This window comes from Calonectris borealis, chromosome 2, assembly GCF_964195595.1.
Source record: "Calonectris borealis chromosome 2, bCalBor7.hap1.2, whole genome shotgun sequence".
Lineage (NCBI taxonomy): Eukaryota > Metazoa > Chordata > Aves > Procellariiformes > Procellariidae > Calonectris > Calonectris borealis.
This window is the reverse complement of record NC_134313.1, coordinates 63,472,519-63,493,044: the sequence shown is the minus strand read 5'-3', so window position 1 is coordinate 63,493,044 and position 20,526 is coordinate 63,472,519. Positions and strand designations below refer to the sequence as shown.

General features: G+C 34.9%; 1 protein-coding gene across 2 annotated transcripts in view; it reads left to right on the top strand.

Annotated features, from left to right (window-relative positions):
- RTTN (rotatin) overlaps nt 1-19,090 on the top strand; it is an 87,528-nt gene extending 68,438 nt beyond the window's left edge. The window contains exons 37-49 of one of the 2 annotated variants that reach the window (XM_075142171.1): nt 79-169; nt 1,179-1,332; nt 1,487-1,624; nt 2,541-2,752; nt 4,001-4,106; nt 6,457-6,551; nt 10,140-10,217; nt 11,672-11,798; nt 13,613-13,812; nt 14,535-14,802; nt 16,087-16,190; nt 16,553-16,622; nt 18,378-19,090. In XM_075142171.1, the coding sequence (XP_074998272.1) occupies nt 79-169; nt 1,179-1,332; nt 1,487-1,624; nt 2,541-2,752; nt 4,001-4,106; nt 6,457-6,551; nt 10,140-10,217; nt 11,672-11,798; nt 13,613-13,812; nt 14,535-14,802; nt 16,087-16,190; nt 16,553-16,622; nt 18,378-18,460 (1,726 nt within the window). In that variant the 3' untranslated portion in view covers nt 18,461-19,090. Of the gene's footprint in view, nt 1-78; nt 170-1,178; nt 1,333-1,486; nt 1,625-2,540; nt 2,753-4,000; nt 4,107-6,456; nt 6,552-10,139; nt 10,218-11,671; nt 11,799-13,612; nt 13,813-14,534; nt 14,803-16,086; nt 16,191-16,552; nt 16,623-18,377 lie in introns of those variants that run through there. The other variant, XM_075142173.1, reaches the window with a different exon arrangement.
- Nucleotides 19,091-20,526: the final 1,436 nt, after the last annotated feature.

Genomic DNA, 20,526 nt, shown 5'->3' with positions numbered 1-20,526 from the left:
CTTCTATAGAATATTCATTTAGTAGGATATTTAATTATTTAAGTATATTTCTAACCAATTTACTTTATTTTATTTTAGTCTTGTAAGTGCTAATCTGGTTGAGAGATGTATCTTGGAACTGAAAACTCCATTGGGTCATCCATGTCATATAGAACATGTAAAATCTCAGGTTAGAGAAGCGTTTGTTACTTTCTAATTTTTATAAATTATGAAATTAATTATGTTTGCATAATCTATATTCATTAACATAGTCTAGACATGCTGCTATAGGCTATATTCATGTGAATCTCTGTGCTTTTGGCAAGGTTTAAGAGAAATAAACAGTGTTATATAACTATACCTAGAACCATCAAATGAAAAACCAATTGTGTTTTAAAAATACAAATTGAGCTTAGCAGTTACAGAAATCATGTAATAGAATTTCTTTCTACGGTATTGAAGTATGAGCCAGATACAGTTACTGACACATTTCATATTTATTTTCTGCAACACACTTGGCTGCTTTGCTTTGTCTCCAATCCTGCAGACACTTAGATAGTTCTCAACTAATTTTGATGTACGCAAAGCATATAGGGTTACTGCTAATGGAACTACTTTTGTATCAAATTTAACTCTGTATGTATATTATATAGAACATACTATGTTCATGGCACAGTACTATTTTAAAGCTTCTGCTGCTCTGCATTCAGATTTACTTTGAAGAAAGAGACCCAGATTATTAAGAAAACGTATTTCTGCAGAAATCTTTTGAGAATAAATAAATATGTCAGGAATCATTTTTTTCCTAAAGCCTCAAATTAAGCTTCTGTTTTCAGGAAATACACATATATTCGTCAATATTAATGACCATTTTTGTGTTTTCCTTTGTGAGCTTCCAGAGAATATGATGCTGTACATATAACAGGAGTCATGACTTTCTCACAAGGAACTTTATTCTTTGTCACTAGAAAATTGATTTCACATATATGTTTCCAGACCTGGAATTCTGTTTCATCTTCTACAGAAAAATTAGGAGAACAATTTTTAATTTATATCCTATTATTTCTTTTAAGTGGTGTATGTTAATTCAAAATGTTATGAATAAGTTGAGGTAATGTGAGTATTTAAATTAAAAAAAAAATCTGTGGAAGGTGCAAATATATGGCTTTATTTCATATCTTTTTAAAAATATTTAACAGGTGTTATTACTACTTCAATACTTGTCATCTGTGTCCAGGCTTCTGAAATCATGTTTATTGGTGGACTCTCAGCTTGTAATCCAGGATGAACTGTTGAAACCTCTCTTGGGAAATACCTTCATGATTCTCACCATTCGCTCCAAAGATGTGTTAGGTAATGAAGTACTTTGTTTCCAGTATAGCCAGACAGAGGCAAGTCTTTATTTACGTACCACCTTCATTTAAATTGACAGTTCTTGTCAGGTTTAGCTATCCAGATTTATGCACATGTGTAAATGGTTTGATTTTTTTCTATATTATCTTTGCAGATACCGAGTTAACATCTGTACTTCATGAAACATGGGTAGACACTTTCAACCTTCTAGCTACATTATTGTGGAAGAGTGGCCAAATATCTTTTCCATCTGTGACAGCAGTCCTTGCAAATCATTGTACAGCAATAATTGGTAATAACTATTCCCAGATGGGTTTTAACCTAGCAACTAATAAAATAAATAAACAAATAGAAAAGAAGGGCATTCCTGTTTAGATCCTATTAAGTAATTACCAATGGCATATCCAGAATGAAAACTAAATGTGTCCAGAGCTTGACTGACTTTTTCTTTAATTGGATTTTTATAACTCTTATATCAGCAGACTAACTTTTGAACTGCCAGATAAATTCACAAGTTTTGTTTGCATATATGGGTTAGTGATTTTAGTTGTAAACCTTAACCAAATATGGCACCTTTGAGTAGAGCCTGAAATGATCCATTAGCGCTTCATTTTTTTTCCTTATATCTTGTGTGGGGTTTTTTTTATATCTTGTATAAAAGGAAAGCAAAGTTTTGAGGGGAGATAAGAGATATAGGAATTCAAGATTATTATGCATGGTTTTGTTTGTTTGTTTTTTAATTATTCCTTCATTAGTTACTTGCGTAGTCAGGGCTCTAGGTCACCAAGATTCTCTGATTTCAGCCAGGTGTGATAAGTGATCTGGTGAATCCAAATCCAATTGCACATAAAGCAGCTGATGGGTACTGTTGGTATTATAATGTAAGCATTTGAATAAAGTGAGGAGAGTTCAGAAAATTGTTGAACAAATTGAGTGATTTAGCAAATCAAAATTGCTTTTTTTGTTTTATAGTCAAATTAATGCAGAGCAATTAATTCATTCAAACATATAAAACTCAAACTTTTCTTTCTTAGATTTTTAAAGACTTATCAAATGCATAGAATTTGTAGAATTCTTTGTGTAGTGCACAGATATAACTGCTTCTTGGCCCACACAGTTTCTTTGATAAGTCTTTCTGAGTTCCAAAGCACTTAAGCTTTATTCAGAATGAAATATAAAAATTTTTATTTTTCTGTTTAACCTTTCAGATACCATTTGTGATTGTATTCATCTGTCAACCACATATCCTGCTTTATATATGGCTAGTTTACAGTTCCTCTCTGTCCTTTTGAATGAGGAAGGAAGAAGACAGCTCCAAGATAAACAGAATACATGTCAGAATCCAACTGTTGACTTTCTTCTGGATCACGTTGAAGGATGCCAGGCATCAGTAACTCAACTTACTGCATTAATTATTCAGGTATTTAAAATTTGATGATGTGATTGCAGGATATATTTTTGCATTTTTGTGTTTTGTTAAAAAGGAGTGCATTTACCTAATGAAAAATCAGTTGTTTCCAATTATGAACCGACATCTTTAATTTGAGATATCTATTACCCTCATTTTTGGAATTCATGTAATAAACTGGAATTGCAAAGAAGCAACTTCTAGGAAGTGCCTTGCAAGTCAATTATGCTGCAACAGCATGGTATGAAATCTTATGTAGAGAAGATGATACATACATAGAATATAGCCAAATACTGGTACCCTTTTTTTTTTCTGCTTTTCCAAACATGTAATGAGATTTTTAAGATTTGAGACATAGTTATTCCCGTTGTAAATGACAGCATTGTTGTTCTTAACAGCTGCCTTCATAAAAATTGTGAACGAAAATGAATCATTAAGCCTTCTAGTTCATTCCCTGATACTCTAAGATCAGTGTTGTTGCACTTAAGGAATATATATTAATGCATTTTCCAAGCTAGTTTTAAATTGGCAGGTAGCGTATTTTTACTAATTCTTTTAGGAACTTGTTGCCCAACATAATATATATTGGTGACAAGATGTTTTTTTTCTCTAGATGCTTATTCTGAATGTTCTGTCTTTCTTAATCTCATTATTCTTATTTATACTTTATATACTGTGCTAAATGATTCTTTTACCTTCTTTATATTTACATTCTTCACTTATTTACAGACTGTTAAAATATCTTCCATTACTTAGTAATAAGAAAAGTTATATGTGAAATTTGTGTCTAATTTATTTTCTCTCATAAATTGGTTCTTTTATCTGTATACTCATTGTCCTCCTTTAAATTATGTGCAGTTTGTCACTGTAACAATAATAGTGATCCATGATTAGAAGTGTAGTGTTTGAAAGATGCACATTTCATATAACATAATGTAGCTTATAATTTCTGATATTCTGGAGTCAATGTTTGTCTTTTTTTTTTTTTTTAATAAGAATCATATTTAGTACTATTTTGCTATGTAAAACATTATTTTTTCAACATGTGTTAGAATGCACATTTCAATTAGAAAAAATAATGAAACACTTCAATGCAGACAGACTATAAACATGAATAGAGGGAGGGAGAACTCTGGATAGGAATATATTAATGAATCATCCAAATGAAAATACAGACTATGAAAACATATTTATAGATATGATTACGACTTTTAATATGGTCACTTTTTCATTTCGGTAATGAAATTGCATTATTTGTAGGTCTGTGAAAGAAAATCTTCAAAGGATGTGCTGAAAGAAGTTGCTACAAATGCATTGCTGTCTCTGTTAGCTGTCAGTAAAAATGCCCAGAAATGTGCTTTGGAAGGTGAGCATTTAAAAATGTATGTTAAATGATTTATGAATCAAATGCTTGCAGGTGTTTTACATATTTTTTTAAATCATCATGTTTTTTGTCAAAACAAAAGACCTAGTTTTCAGTGGCATTTTTTGCAGATTTTTACAGGGAAAGCTTATTAATAATTAAAGTTTTCAGCTGTGGACAAAATACTGTGTTGTAGCCAGTCTAAAAATTTGTGGTGAAATCACAGCTCTGTATTAGAGGGAGAAGAGACCTGTGAGCTTTCACTGCTAGTGGCATATACATCCGTTTGAAATGGGAGATTTTGCACTGGCAGTATTTTCCATTTTTTGTTTCACACTATGCCAATACAGGTTTGTAGGTGAAAGTATGCCCTGTGTTCTCAGTTCTGGCTGTACCTAGACAAGAAGAGACTTCTTTTTCTCTGCTTTGTTCTTCCCTGCCTCTTTGTTTCTTTCTTCCTGTTTTACAGTTTAAGTAGGACCTTCTCCCCTTGCAATGCAACATCTTTCATGCTTAAGGTTTTTACTGTACAGTAGTAAAACAAAAGTAAAAAACCTCTAATCAAAGGCTTTTTGTGCCCACTAGAACCCAGGGGAGACTGGTTAATTTGCATTTCTCATGTATCATGCTTTAATACCTGCTGATCAGCCCAAGTGCACTTTGTCTTGGGTGCCTTCTCGTTACTTACATCTCTGTTGGTTTGTTCGGTCCTTTCACCCTACACTACACTGAAATAGATAGCGTAGATGTATCTGCTCAATGTCTGATCCCAATAGTGGCAGAAAACTCCGAACTTCAAATCCTATGCTATATACCTACTTTCTTTTTCCCGGTGTATTGGTGCTACTCAGCCCTTGATTCAATCAGTGTTGTTCTTCTGTTGATGACCCACTAGATCATCTAAGACCTGACTTCCTCTGAAGGCCCTACCAGTTCATGAAGTGCATCACATTCTGTGCTAAAGCATCCTCCAAGTCATCCTTGCTGTGATGCAATGCAAATCTTGGAGAAGAGGAGTTCTGGGGTTCAAATCAATGTCCTGAAGATATCTGTAGCTCTAACATCACCTGTTCAGCTCTTAAGGACTACTTTTTAAGATACAAATGCAAAGTCCTGCTCATGGAAAGGAACAACCCCTTGCAGCAGTACAGGCTGACTGGGGAGCTGAAAAGGACCTTGAGGTCTTGGTAGGCAGCAAGCTGAATGTGAGAAGACTAACAGCATCCTGAGCTGTATTAACAGGAACACAGCCAGTAGATCAAGGGGAAAGGATTATCTTTCCTCTACTTTGCACTTGTTAGACCAAATCTAGAATAATGCATCCAGTTTTGGTCCAGTACAAGAAAGACATCAACAAACTGGAGCAATTTCAGCAAAGGGCCACCAAAGTGATTGTGTCCTCCTGTCCTTAAGGAGAGGCTGAGGGAACTGGCCTTGTTCAACCTGGAGAAAAGAAGGTTTCAGGAGGACCTAATAGCAACCTTGTCATACATATGAGGTTTTGAAGAAGACGGAGCCAGGTTTTTCACAGCAGTGCATGGTGTAGGAGGATGAGAAAGAATGGGCATAAATTGAAACGTGAGAGTCAGACTGGCTGTAAAAAAAACGTTTCCCCTTTGAAGGCAGTCAAACAGTGGCTAGACATACTGTGCAGCCTCTGTCTTTGGACATTTTCAAGACCCAACTGGATAAGGCCGCAGGTAAACCTTGCCTGATCTTCCAGCTGACTCTGCTTTGAGCAGGAGGTTGGACTGTATGACCTCTGGAGGCCATCTCTTCCAACTTGAATTATCCCATGAGCCTGTGATCTTGTAATAAAGACTCTAGATCCCAAGAAAAGAGCCTAACTCAACGTTTTACACTTGGAATCACCTGAACATTTGCTTTCCTTTGTCTCACCGCAGATGCAAGCAAATCTGCTGTGTTAGGCAAGATAAATGCATGCCCTAACCTCTTGAAGCTTCAGTCTTCTAGGCAGCGTCATTGAAGTTATCCTGAAGAGTTATGAGTTGCTATCCTCTTCCTCCCAAATCATCCTTCCTCTCTTCATCTTATTAGTCCTTCCTTTGGGTATTCCTCTCATAGGACTCTGTTGCAAGATGACTCAAATGTATTCTTGCTTCTCGAGACCATTCAACTAGATGCACTCCATCTTGGAGACTGTTAGTTACTTCCTGATATCAAGAAAATAACATTATATTATGAACTCATGGAATTTGGACGTCTGAATCCTTAAATCTCAGTTCAGGAGGGGAACAGTAATCAAGATCATTGCAAGAAAGATATTTTATATTTCATAAAATATTTTTGTTTGTGAATGAACTTCTAAATTTTAATTTTTTTTGTCTTCCAGTTGGCCTGATAGACAGCTGTATAGAAAACATGAAACATATTCATGCACAGCTGAATTTGGGTTCCTTAAAGCCTGGGAAAGCACATAAAAAAAAGGTAACTATAAAAACCAAAAGACCGATATGATAAGGCACTTCCCAGCTCTTTTTTGTTTGGTTGGTTTTTTTTCTTGAAGCGGATACTGTTGGTATCTGTCATGGGTGAGTCTGAGTAAATGACAACTTGTAGTGGATCTGGATACTGGGGCTTCTTTAAGATTCAATGATTTTAGAGTTTTTACCCACTTGATTATCTCACACACTTACTCTCTCACCCAGAGTTATGTTCACCTGGAATCAACTTCCTTTTCCAACATGGAGATGACTGCTGGTTCAGGAAAGTCGGGCAGAAAATCACATCACTTTGTGCTTTGCAGCTGCTCAGTTACCAGTCTTGGGTGTTACTGGCCAAAGCCCGTGGGCATGCGCTGGTGTTTGTCTCCATGCATCTCTCTGTTCTCCAGGATCTTCTCCCACTTATAGGATTGTTCCTCCAGCCACGATCTTCACGTTCTTCTTTTTGGGCCCATTTCTTTCTTTCAGAGACCATTTCTTTTCAGGAATCCTTCTTTTTGCCACCAGCTTTTCTTCCAGAACTTTAAGCTCCTGTTTACCTAATCTAAATAATCTATGTGCGAAGTACAACACATGATCAGCCTCTGAATTAGTGGTTCTGTCTCATGTCTTTTCGTTAGTTGGAGGATTCAGGATTTCCCGCTTTTAGTCCAGGTTATCAGAATTAGCAACTAGCCCATTCTGGTTGAAGCTGACAACTAGCAGGCTTCTGATTGAGAGTTCAAAAGTTCAGTTTCTGACATTCACACACATACACGTTCATCCATTTGTCACCTGTCAGTGCTCGCAATTTATGATATTTATTTAGCCTACAACAAGATCTAAGAGTACTGTATTATTTTCAAACATAGTTGGACTTTCATCCTTGACTTCATGGTCCTTTTCAATCCAGCTGATTTTTCCCATCTTGTTTCCACAATAATAATTTTTCTGTTTCTCAGATTTTTTTTCTCAGTGTCTTTTAACCACTGCTAGCCATTTTGTTTTTTCTGTTCCTGTACCAGTCAATCTCCCTCCCACCCCAAAACCAGTTCCAGTCTGCTTGCACATGTAAGTCATAGGTTTTTATTCTCTACCTTCTCATATTATCTGGTTTCCAAGTCTACTTCTTTTTCTATGCTCCTGCATACTTGGTCTGGATGTCTCCCTCTCTTGTCATCAAACTCAATTGTCCCTGGCTTTAACTTCCTGTCAGAGTTGGGTTTTTTTTTTTACCTCATACTTGCGCTCCTTCCACCGCCTGTACTCCCAGTTTCTTCTCTCCATTCACAATTTCTTTGCTTAGCGTTTTTTTTTTTAAACGTCCCTTCTAGTTGTTCCAGACTCTCACATCACCCAGCTCTTCCTTACCACATCTAGACATAGATTATTTCTTACCATCATGCAACAGTTTCATAAGATTTTTGTTGCAATCTGCTTGTTTTCTGCCACTTTCATCTAAGAGAATTATTAAATACAGACAATAACCTCTGCTGTCAAGTTTGGTATCTTGTCCACTCCCACATAAAGCAGAAATTGCAGAAAACATCTTCCTGTGGGATATTTCTGCATTGTTTGAGCTCGATAGTATTTTTTCTCTGAGGTGTTGGCACAAACAAACATTAGCCTTGATTTGTGAGAATGGGGAACTGTGTTTTATAACAGTGAGCTCTTAAAAGAATTTGAGGTTGACCCTGACATTTGAAGACTACAATATTTTTTCTTGAGATCTCCTAAACACATTTATTATCCCTTCTTCAACGGGTGGAGGCTGAAAGGTGTCCTGCCCTGGATATGTCCAGTAAGGTTGAGAAGGGAGAAGCTGGGGACATTTGCTCCTCTGCTAAATGTAGAAGGAATTTAAAACTTGAAAGAAATTGAAGGAAAGGACTCTCTGAGAAAGGTCAGAAATAAAGATTAATTAAGAATTAAGATTAATTAAGATTAATTAAGAATTCTTTGAAAGAGGTTTGCAAAAGACTTTGTGGCAGATTTCCCTGCTAAACTGGGACTAGATTGCTACATCACATGTAAGCATGCTGTTCATCGTATGTGGTGCATAACGACAAGCAATCTGGTTTCACGTGAGGGAAGCTGAGACATTGCTTTCATAGTCAGATTTAGCTCATCATTCACAAAACTGCCCCTCAGCCCACTTCAGGGCACAGCTTCCAAAGTGAAGTTATCAGAGCTTCTTTTCTTTTTTTCTTTCTTTTCTTTTAACTGTTGGGAAAAATGTGTTTGACCTAGCTTGATTCTCAGGGTAACTGAAGTATTTTACCTGATATTCGTTTCTTTCACAATAATTACTGTGATGCTAACCAAGAGCATGAAAAGTATTTACAAATAGCCAAGCTTTCAAAAAAATCCCCTCAAAATAGGATATTAGTAAAAATTCGAAAATAAACAAATAAATACGAACAGTGCTATCAACACAATCTATAACTTTTTCAAACTTCTAGAAGTTTACACATTAAGTATAAGTTGTAGCTTGTGGCATTTTATAGGATTTAGTGCTATTTGTATTAATTAAATAAATTAATATGTACGGAAGTTCTTGAAAGCAAGTCTTGAGTTAGCATTTTATTTGGCTAAAAATGAGACAAACCAGTCATAAAATGCATTTGTAATGATGAGACTTGTATGTTTCTTCTTCATCTATTACATCTGACTTTCATTAACTTTTTTGAGATAGACTTTTACTTCATTTCTAAATGTCATCAACCTGTACATGATATGATTTATAAGCAAACATTGTTGTTTCACCTTGTCTTAGATTAAGCATGAATCCTATTTACAATTTTTTTTCCTTTATGCTTGATAAAACAGAAATAGTCTCCTGTGGTGAGCAAGCTTATTGGAATTTGATCATCTTTCAGAAGTGGTTTAGTATGTCAACCTTATAGAAGTTAGGTCAGCCATTATTAAGCTTTTAGTGTCACCGCACTATTATGAAGATAGATTTTTTGTTTACTTGTATACTTGAATTTCAGTATAGTACCTCACTGTCCAAAGGTCTGTATTTATCTTTGTAATATTCTTACCAGGTTGGAAACTATTTCCGTTATTAAGGATAGGGAACTAAGACACTGGGAATATAAGGATGGATTGGTCTGACCAAATATAGAGATTTGCAAGACAGAGCTAGTTTATCCTTGTTTTTATCCAGGGAGGAAAAATAGGTGCTTCTAGGGAGTGATTCATTTGACTTGTTTTAGATGTCTGCTTTAGGATGGAACAAATACCCAGAAAGTGTTCCCACCCATTCTTCATTAGTTGTAAGAGAAATGGAGCTCTACATTACAGATCTCTGCATTTGGCCAGATCAGTGCCCCTAGAAATAGTATCTGTGGGGTTATAAAGAGAGATGAGGATGACTCCAAGTAACTTGTTATAAATGTCTTTAGTATATGTGTTTAAAGCTAGCTGAGATGAATACTACCCGAGATCAAACGGAAACTCTGCTGAAGAATTGTGACCCAAATGTTGTGTTGCCTTAGATTTGCACCTCTCCTTTAAGATCTCTTTCCTCCTTGTACAAAATTCATTCTGGTCGTACGTTGATAATCTTCAAATATTTTTCTCTGGATAGGAGGATAACCTTATCAAGCAGTTAAGGTGTTCTATGCAGCTCCTCAGAAACTGTCTCTTTCAAAATGAAGAATGCAAAGTAAGTATTCTTATTCTGAAATAATGTGAGCACATTCAGTTAGTGAATGAAGATTTTTTTTTTTTCCTACTTTGAAATTATTTTCAAACTGGCTAAATTTAAGCTTGATACTTCAAATTTCAAATACTTCAAATGAAATACTTCAAATTTCATTATTCCCACCTCCTAAGAATATTTCATACGTGAATTAGGAACTCAGTGTTCCTATTGAAACATCATCTCCCAAAGGTTTCAAATGGCTATCATCCTTTATACCCACTTCTGCTTTGCTTAAGTCAATAATTCCAATTTTCGAAGCATATAATATGAAAAATGGATATGGAGGAAAAGTGTGGAGCCACAAGAAAAGATGCATAAGAGACACACTTCACATCTTGGAAGGTAGTTTCCTCTCCTTATTCCTTTCTCCTTTTTTCCTTTCCCTTTCTGAAAGACAAAATAAAAAACCAAAAAACAAACCCTAAATAATAATTTTCCATTTACTTTTTTTTGTCTGAGTTAAATTACACTAATCCTGCAAAACACAATTTTGTTTTCATCTTGATTGGGGTTTTTTCTGGCTCAGAATCCTGTTTTGAATTTCTTCCTTTCATTTCACATTCTTTGTCTTTTTCTCTGTGCTTTTCAGTTTCTTTTCTACTTCAGTCCTTCTGCCTACCTGTTTTTTTCCATGGGGAAAATACTACATTGCTTTTTTTTCATTCTTTCTGTATTCTTTCTTTCTGATCACTACTCTTCCTCTTCCTTATTACTGATACCTTTCACACATTTATTTCCATTCTCTTTCACAGTTTAATTTGTCTTGGCGTTGTGATACAACTTGTGCTACTTTTAGCAAATGCATTGGTGGAACCACAAGATTTCTAGACCTTCCAGAAGTACCCCTATTGAGGGCATGTGTTAGCATCCTTTTTGTATACAGAACACCATGTCTATTATGGGCCTGAATAAACCATCTGGTTATCCCTAAGGTCCCCATAACTTGGTTGTGCCATAATCTCACATAAGATTATTGTGGAATATTTTTCTTGTTTTGATCAGGGATCTGCAGAGACAATTGCTTGGAGGTTGCTGTCGATAACTGAAGTTTTCTATCATTTGTTCTGTAGAACTGCACTCTTCTATTTCCATGCTTTTTGAGTTCCGACAGTTAGTTTGTTTGCAGTAGAATAAAACTTTAGAATAGGGAGCTCTTGAACAATCACAGTTGGAATGAAAAAATCTTTACTTTTGTTTGCATGTGTCTCAGTAATTAAAACGTGTGCTGGTTTTGACTGGGATAGAGTTAATTTCATCTGTGTTGAAATAAGGGTGTCAGTTCTTTCCGTACAATCTTTTAAAGCAAACTAATGGGACATAATAAGATAAAAATACGCTTTTCTAACTGTATTTATACTTCATTTTCAAAGTATTTAATAGTATAGTAGTTTAAATTCTTCTTCATGTTTTTGTAGATGGCAGCACTCAAAGTTTATCTTGTTCCTGTTCTGCATTCGCTATGGCCGTGGTTTTTAATGGACGACTCCTCAATGCAAATAGCTCTGCATTTGCTTTGTGTCTACACTGCAAACTATCCTGCAGGTATGAGAGTCACACTATGATGTAATACATCAAAATATTTAACCAGAATAATTAAGACAGAAAAGCATAATAAAGGGAAAAGAATGTTTATTACTACCATAAGAGGAAAGTATAAAAGCACTGGTCCATCAAAGTCTATCATCAAGAGTTTTGATTTTAATACATTCAAGACTTTTGTTCAGATCCTGTTTCAGTCTGTTGGATTTAGCAAAAGTACAATTGTATTAAAGGATTAAATAGCATTTAATTCAAACCATTGTGTTTGAAGGTTACACTGAAAGTCGTGCTAAACTGAATAGTATACTGTAGAAATACTACTCTAGGAATTCTCTCTCAGAGAAGAGTATATCAGTACATCACTACTTTATATAGTTTGTACTTCAGCCCTTATTGAGAACATTCTGGTTTTGAAATATTCAATAATCTAATTTAATTCTGTATTAAACATCTTCCATTTATTTTATGCATTGGGCTCAGTTGCTTATATTTGTGTACTTTTCATAAGGATTCTCTTCTTCATTTGAGGAAACTCTTTATTTCCATTGATGAGTAATTATCCCTACTACTAGAAGCCTGTTCTTTTTTTCCAGTATGAATTTGTCTCATTCCATATCCTGGTTATTGACTCAGATAATGATTTGCTATTGGCTTGAGGAGACACATAAGTATCTGTGGATTTCTCCCTGTCAAGGAGAAAGAGTTAGCATGGTTAAAATATATTAACTGAACAGTGTCTGAGCTTTTTTACCCTCTTTTTAAGTTAATGTCTCCAGACCTTAAATGAGCTTGCAGAGCTTTTTTTCATAAAGACTTTTTAATTAATATGGACCGAAGAAAAGTCAAATATGTGTTAGTCAACCACAGGATATAAAATCAAAATGTAATGTCCTGCAATATACTGGAAATGGAGCTGAAGTTCTGGTGGTCTTTCTTGTTCCTTAACTCTGAGTGGCTCTAGGCTGTATTTTTATTTTCCTTGCTAATAAGGGCAAGTAGTTTTCGATTAATCATGTTTTTTCTTTCTGTTCAGAATAGTTGGCTTATGAGGTGACCCAAACTTACCTACTCTGAACTGGTTAACCACTTCCCCTTAATGTAGTCAGACAAAGAAGTGCATGTAGATGTTTGTAACACTGAAAAACTGTCTCATTTTTATTTACTTTTGCCATGTAAGAAGTTAACCGTTGTTGCAGGTGGCAAATGCCACTAAATAAAAAGGTATATATAATATTTGTGCACAAACATCATGTTGATAACTTAATTGTTCCCTGCTGCTGTATTAATTTGAGCTTGTAGACCTGTATTATAGGATTTTGCATGCTACTATGGTACAAGGTAATGACAGATGCAGACAGCACTTTTATTTCTCAGAAAAATATTTTAAGAAACTTATTAAACCTTTGAGATGTATAGAGACCTCTTTTTCTGAACCAGTTTCAGAAGGTCCCTTCAGATTCTGATGCTAAATAATTGTATAATGACTTAGATACAATGTTCTGGTTTTTAAGGAGACTTTCTCAGATGGAACAATAGCTTCTCTTTAACAGCAGAACTGCGTCTTAGATTCTAGAACAATAGGACAGGAGGCGCCTATTCCAGTAAACTGCCACATTCAGGCACGTTTCTATTCAAAGCATGTCCCATTGATTTCACTGTGGTTTGAAGAGAGAGGAGAAAAAAAAAAAAAAGAAAAAAACCAATCCTTTCAAAAGTCCCATCTCAATCTTTGAGCTGGTAGACTGCTCTTTCTATGGATTTTTTTTTTTAAATGTATATGTGCATTTCTAATATGATAAACATTTAATTTCTTTAAGGTTGTGCTTCACTTTGTTGGACCAGTGGTGGACAATCATCACTTCCATCTGCACGAAGTGCAGCTGGCAATTCATTAATGCATAACATCTTGAAATTGGCTTGCCAAGTGTCAAGTGATAACAGCCCAATTCAGCAGGTGGTCTTTTGTCTTCTTTCTAACCTTGCTCTGTCTCATGACTGTAAAGGCATTATTCAGAAGGTAAGTAAATAATATTCTTGATTTTAGCAACGTGATGGGTTATGTTAGAACATCTCCCTCTTGCAACAGGGGAGTAGATTTTCACCTGCTCAGAATCTCCTTAAAGTGGTTGCAAGCCCTGGGATTGGGAAGCAGTAGTGTATGTCGTATCAGCAAACAGATCTTTTTCTTCAAAGCTTACAAAAATAAAGGACATTACTATGGCTGTCAGTGAAGGGGGGGGGGGTACAATAGATCCTTATGAGTCCCTTTGAACTCGAGATATTCTATGATTCTATGATACCTTTAACATTTGCTAATAACGCAAGCAGTAATAAATAAGGAATCAAGAATATATTAGGTAAGTAGTGCATTGTTTCAGTTAAATTGCTTCTAGCTTATTTTTTGGCAGAAATGCTAAGTGCAAAGCAAAAAGCTTATGTAGTGGTGGGAATTATCCTTTAAAGAAAGATATTGTGTTGGGTCAACTTTTACATATCTACACTGCATAAATTATTACAGAAGAAAATGTATTTTATCATATTAACTTTTTAATCAAGGTGTGGATTCTTTTTTGTATGTAATTCTTTCAAAAATCCTTGATTAATAATGGGTTCCCTGAAAAATGTAAATGAAACATTAGTACTAGTTTTTGCTAAAGTATGCAGATTGGAAGGTCAAACAGCAGTGATCAAACCATGGAATACTATAAATTCTAACATCCTTTTTCTTCTTTCTGACAGAGTAAGTTCCTGCAGAACTTTTTGTCTCTTCCATTACCAAAAGGAAGTCATAAAAATCCTGGTAATGTGTCTACTCTTTGGCTAAAGCTGCTACTGAACATATCTTTTGGAGAAGATGGACAGCAGATGATCATGAAGATAAATGGTTTTTTAGACCAGATCGTGGAAATGTGTAAATACAAACACAAGAGCAGCCAACATCTGGCGCTTCTCATTCTACATAACATATGTTTTAGTCCAACTAATAAACCAAAGATATTAGCTAATGGTAAGTATCTAAAGGGTATACAAGCTATTTTACTCTGAGAATATTGTGTCTTCCAGAATACCATATTTTCACTGCAGTTTGGGTTACTGACCAAGAACTCAATATTGTTATTTAAAAAAGCATTTTTGTAAAAATTATTTTCATAGAAGTAATTATAGAACCTATATTTTGGCAGACAAGCAATTAAAATAAGAATATATAGCAAAAGGAAAAGTAAATAAGTAGTTTAAAAAAAACCTCAAGATTTATTGTGGACTGATCATTTCAATATAGTAACACATTATGAATGAAAGGATTTTTGCAGTTTTCTCAAACAGCTAGGTTTTTTTACGGGGGGGGGGGTGGGAGGGTTTGAAGGATTCCTTGTGTCAGTCAGTTTGAAATAACTCACTTGAGAAATATTTTTTTAAAATACTTCTACCATGGAAATTCCTATCTTTCTGTTGGACTTTATTAGCTCCTGCAAGTCATGGATGTTGAGACAAACTATTTTGTGTTCTGTCACATGCAGAAAACATTTATGATAATGATAAAGTTATGATCATGGCATATATATTTAACGTAACAACATGCACAGAACTTTTTTCTCGGTTGTTTGTAAAAGGCGTGTTTCTTTCCCCCATTTAATTGCAAAGAGAATGCTCCTGTCTTTGTTATAAGTTCTCAGCAGGTTTTCCATAGTGTCCAAGCTTTTCATTTTTTCCTAAGATGCTGATTTGCTGCCTTAATTAAGTATACCTTATTCAGTTACATAATCTGTCAATTTTTATTATGAAGTGAACAAGCAAACTTGAAGAGTTTGGCTTCGGAGCAAGGCTAGGAAATTAAGGCACCTACAGTGGGGTGGCAAATATTTCTCATTGGTGACAAATCATCTACATAATAAGTACTAAGGAAAATAGTACATCTTAATTTCTATCCTGGTGTGGCTCTAATTGTGGCTACTGGGAGTTATAAAACAGTTTCATGGTTTACTCAGTTCCTATGCATAGCTGATGGCTATACATAACATGCATGTTTTATTACTGATGGCTTAATTTTTTAGCATCGCTTGTTTTTGTTTTGCTATATTCTTTTTAACACTTCTTTCAATGTAGTCTGCCAATTTCGTGAGCATATTTAAATTAATTGATCTGATAATAAAGTTTCTGTATTTCCTCTGCCATACCAGTACTTGTTATAAAAATAAGTGTAGTCCGAGCATCAAAATACTGAGACGTGTAAATACATTTGTGTGCTTTTGATGATATTTTCTAGGTGAGTTTTTATTATTTTTCTCATTAGATAAAGCGATTGCAGTACTGTCTGCCTGTTTGCAAAGTGAGAGTTGTGCTGTTCAGAGAATAGGAGCAGCTTCACTTTGGGCTTTGCTTCACAACTATCAGAAGGTTAGTATTTGAGAAATACTTGAAAAAATTGTAATGTTAATTTTATTACTCTATAAACAATACAGTAACCTTTAAGTGAATAAAAATAAAGTTTACAGCAGCAGTTCCATTTTATTATTTTAATCATATTGCTGCTCAGGCTAGGAGATTAAACAACATGGTAAGGAAGCAGCTTGTCCTCTGTGATTTGTGACTGCTTATATAAATGCAACCTGTATGATGATACAGTTATATGCTAATTATAAAATTCCTGCATTTCATGTTCTGCTGAATTATTGTCATTTTCTAAACTTTGCTGTTAAAGTTTGAACATGTGGGGAAGAAAGTCAAGTCATTGTATTTTATGTGTTTGTGTGCTACAGGCAAAAGTGACTTTGAAGAATCCATCAATAAGGAGAAAAATAGACGAGGCTTATTCTTTAGTGAAGAAAAGTAAGTCTTAGTTCCAACTAATGCCAATTCTGTATTTTTCCATCAGGTAGATCATTAATACATTTCAATTTATGTCATCACAATAAGTTTTTGTTGTGCTACAAAATTTTGAAAGGATACTTTTATCTCTAAAATCATGACTAGTAATATGCTTTGTGGTTAGGCATCTTATAAATACAGATACAATTTGGTTAATAAAATTATAAATAAGACAATAATTGCAATTGGGTAATTGCTAAGGTTAGTTTGTAAGAATAGGTCTGATGGTGCTTGCAGCAAAATGCTTTCTTTGCACAGTACACTTCTGTGTTAATTCTTAAATATAGTGATAAGAAAAATTGTTCATTTAGCACTGACTTTGCTTAACAATGCTGAACCTCACTGTGTTCAGCCACACAGAGAAAGGGTCAGAACAGATGGTTGTGCCAGTCTTAAAATACTGTACAATGAGTTAGCTGACTTTCTGAAAGCTTGAGTTTTTTGCTCAAGTAACTGAACATAACTATCATTTGAATAGCTTTTATACGATAGGTTGCTATGTTCAGCTCAAGAGCATTGACTTTGAAAGATGTTCAAACACTGGTATGTAGCTGGAGCTTCAGTAGCTAATAATAGGTTTATTGGTTAGTCACATCAAGACTCTGATCTTGCAAAAACATGCAAATGTTTCATTTTAAGCCAATGAGTTTTTCTACTGATTTTAATTGCTCTACAGATGTACTCAAACAGGTTAATTAATTGGAGGCTTTATAATACCAAGTTCCAATAGTATTTTGCACAACAGAATTGCCACAAAATTTCTGCCTAGACTGAACACTCTTTGTCAGTGTCGTAATAAGGAGGAGATGTATTTTTGCTAGAAAATCTCATGGTAATTCTTCCTGTACCATTGATTTTGTCAATGTACTGTTGTTTCAAACTCATCCTTTACTAAGTCAACCATTAAACATAACATAATGCAACATTTCATAATGCTTTCAACAAGACAAGCACCTTGTAGCTCTGATCCCTGTTTATTTATGTACTGCTTTAGAACATAAAGTCCTAGACTGAAAGATTCATTTTTTAATTCAATAAACATTTAAATATCAAAATATTGAGTATGGAAGATTTTATGTCACTGTAATTGTCACAGTTTACAGTCATGTGAAGTTGTCATCTATATTTTCCTGCATAAAGGTTCTCAAGTAGCCTACCCTATTAAAGCTTTGATCACTTTACGGTGATAATTGGGCTAAAATTGTAGATTGTTCTGCTGAGTACAAGTGTGGGAATTTTTCAACATGTCTACTGTAATTTTTCATTTCCCACTTTGTCCTACCCAAGGAGAAGTTTTGGCAAGAACAAGGCATGACCTCATTGTAACATAGCATAATCAAAAGGCGGTTTTCACTTTATTTGTTACAACTAAGTGGGGACTTGGAAAGCTGCTAAAAACCCTAGCCTTTTAAAAAAAGAAACAACAAAAAACCCAAACAAACAAACAAACAAAAAAACCCAAAACACCAACCCCCGCCGCCAAAATCCAAAAACAAACCAAAACAAAAAAAAAAAAAAAAGAAAAAAAAACCCAAAACAAAAAAAGCAGACTTTGCCACGTGAGGTATTAGTACTTGATTTGCTACTTGTAATATAGGTGTTAAAATCATAAAACAGCATGAATTCTAGCAAGGCATTTGATGCGATCTTTGAAAAATTCATTTTGTATTAAGAATCAACTAGAAGTTCAATTCTTGTTTTTCTTCTTCCTTTTAGCTGCTCCACAGCCAGAAGAAAATGAGCTACATGCCTACTATTTAAAATGCTTAGAGAATATAGTGCAGCTTCTTGATTTTTAATGATCATCAGGTGACTTCTCATGTTGAAATTGGACAGCTTATTCAATGGGAGCCTGAAATTTAAAGAAAACACTTCTAATTCATGGATTTGTGGCAGTGGCATACATGCCATAGAAGCCTTTAGGAAGGAGTTCATCACTTTGAACAAAAGAAATTGCACTAAGTGTGGTTCAAACTATTTGTACCGTAATCCCAATGGGAAATTGTAATGATGCTATTATGTAAAGTATGTACACAGAAGAAGGAATCTACAGAGGAAAAGGATGTGAAAAATCAGTAATTTTCTTAAATTATGCATTGAAATTGTTACTGTAAAGTATTAGAATTGCTGTTTTGGATTGCTCTTAATAAAGGGACTTTTAATTGAGATGAGCATTTGCTGTCGGTGGATTGTAATTTGCAATGTTGCAGATGTGCACAGTGTATACTTAGATTCAAGAACTGAAAATGTTGGCAGTTATGGAGTGTTATACCTATCAGGTATAGAACAGCAAGGTGTGTGGTTTAATTTTGAAGGAGCTTTCAGTTCGAACTGCTGCATTTTTTTAAGATGCTAACAATTGAAAAAGAGCTCTCAGTTGCTGATATTACAGGTGACAGGTTAACACAGCAGTTTATTCAGGATACGAAGTATGCATCAGTTTTAGTTACATTACAACATCGTAGGAAATATTTGAGACACAATCTGTTGGTTTCCAATTTATAAACACTTCAAATCTTTTCCTTGAGGAAAAAAGCAGTCTGTTATCCAAGCCTGTGTTTTCTTTGAACTGCTACTATGTAACTATTTTCATAAGTTTTCCAGTATTCTGGGTGAGAGAAAAATACATGGATGCCTGAGCACATGACAGTTTTGCTGAACATGCTTCTGAAATATCTAGCAGGGTGTTTAGGTTTCCCTCAACACATAAAGTTTTTGTTTTATGTTAGGGACAAATAAAAGTGAGCAAATAGAAAGCAAAACTTGGGTAGCATCTCTAAAAGAGTGTAGCAAGGCCATGTCTACCTATAATTAGTCTTTTCTTCCTAACTAGGTGATGAACATATTTTCCACTGACAGAGGGGATTTTTTTGGTTTGTTTTGCGATGCGTATAAATCATGTGTAACTTAATATTATTCAGCTGACATAAGCGTGATGCTTATAGTGGCTGGATTAAATAATTTCTAGAAATGTAATTGTCGGCTAATCTCCCGCTCCTTCACCAAACAAAAAGCAAGGATAGACCACCAGAGCCTGATTCTTTTCCACTTGATACATTGCATAATTATTGCAGTTTCCAAAGTGGTTGTTAGATGCTGTCATGCTCATCCCATAGTGTTGCAGAAGAGTAAGCTGCAGGGCAGGAGAAGACTCGACAGCAGACAGCTCTGCAAGTCAGCGTTTGCTGTCTGGGCTTGGTGGCGGGTCTCTTCCCCTCAGACTAGCGAGTGTCGATTCTCTTCAGAGACTTATGTGGCAGCATACTTGACCCTGATGTTTTCTCTCATAAATCAGGTTGTAAGTCAAAATGCAGATTGTTTGCCAGTTTGCTTTCTTTTCCAGAGGGACAAAAAATGAGAGTACTCAATGCCAAATTAATCCCAATGGAAGTAACCACTCAGCAAGGGATGGCGAGAGCTCTTTCAAAGTGTAGAAATACACATGGATCTAGTGAGGTAAAATAGGGCTGCATAGTTGAATGACTCCATTAAATGCAAGTACAATAAAATAAGAACATAGAAGAACTGGCTGCTTGTTTTCTATTTTACTGAGCTGTACAAATTCTTGAAGAAATTATTCATATTAAAAAATCCGGATAAATTGCTAATACATTTGTTGTTACAGTAAGCCTTAGTGCAAGTGCTGTGTTTATCCCAAAATGGGCATAGATTTCAGGGCTATTGTCTCAGTATTTTGCAACATTTTAGAACTGTGGGAAACAACTGTAGCGATGGCATAAGTAAATACTTCTGTTTGGTGTTGCTCCTCGGGAAAATCAAAACAAGTCTTAGCCTTTAAAGGCATGTACATCAAATCTATATATTCACTTTGTGTACAAAGTCTTCACAGAATACTTAAAACTTT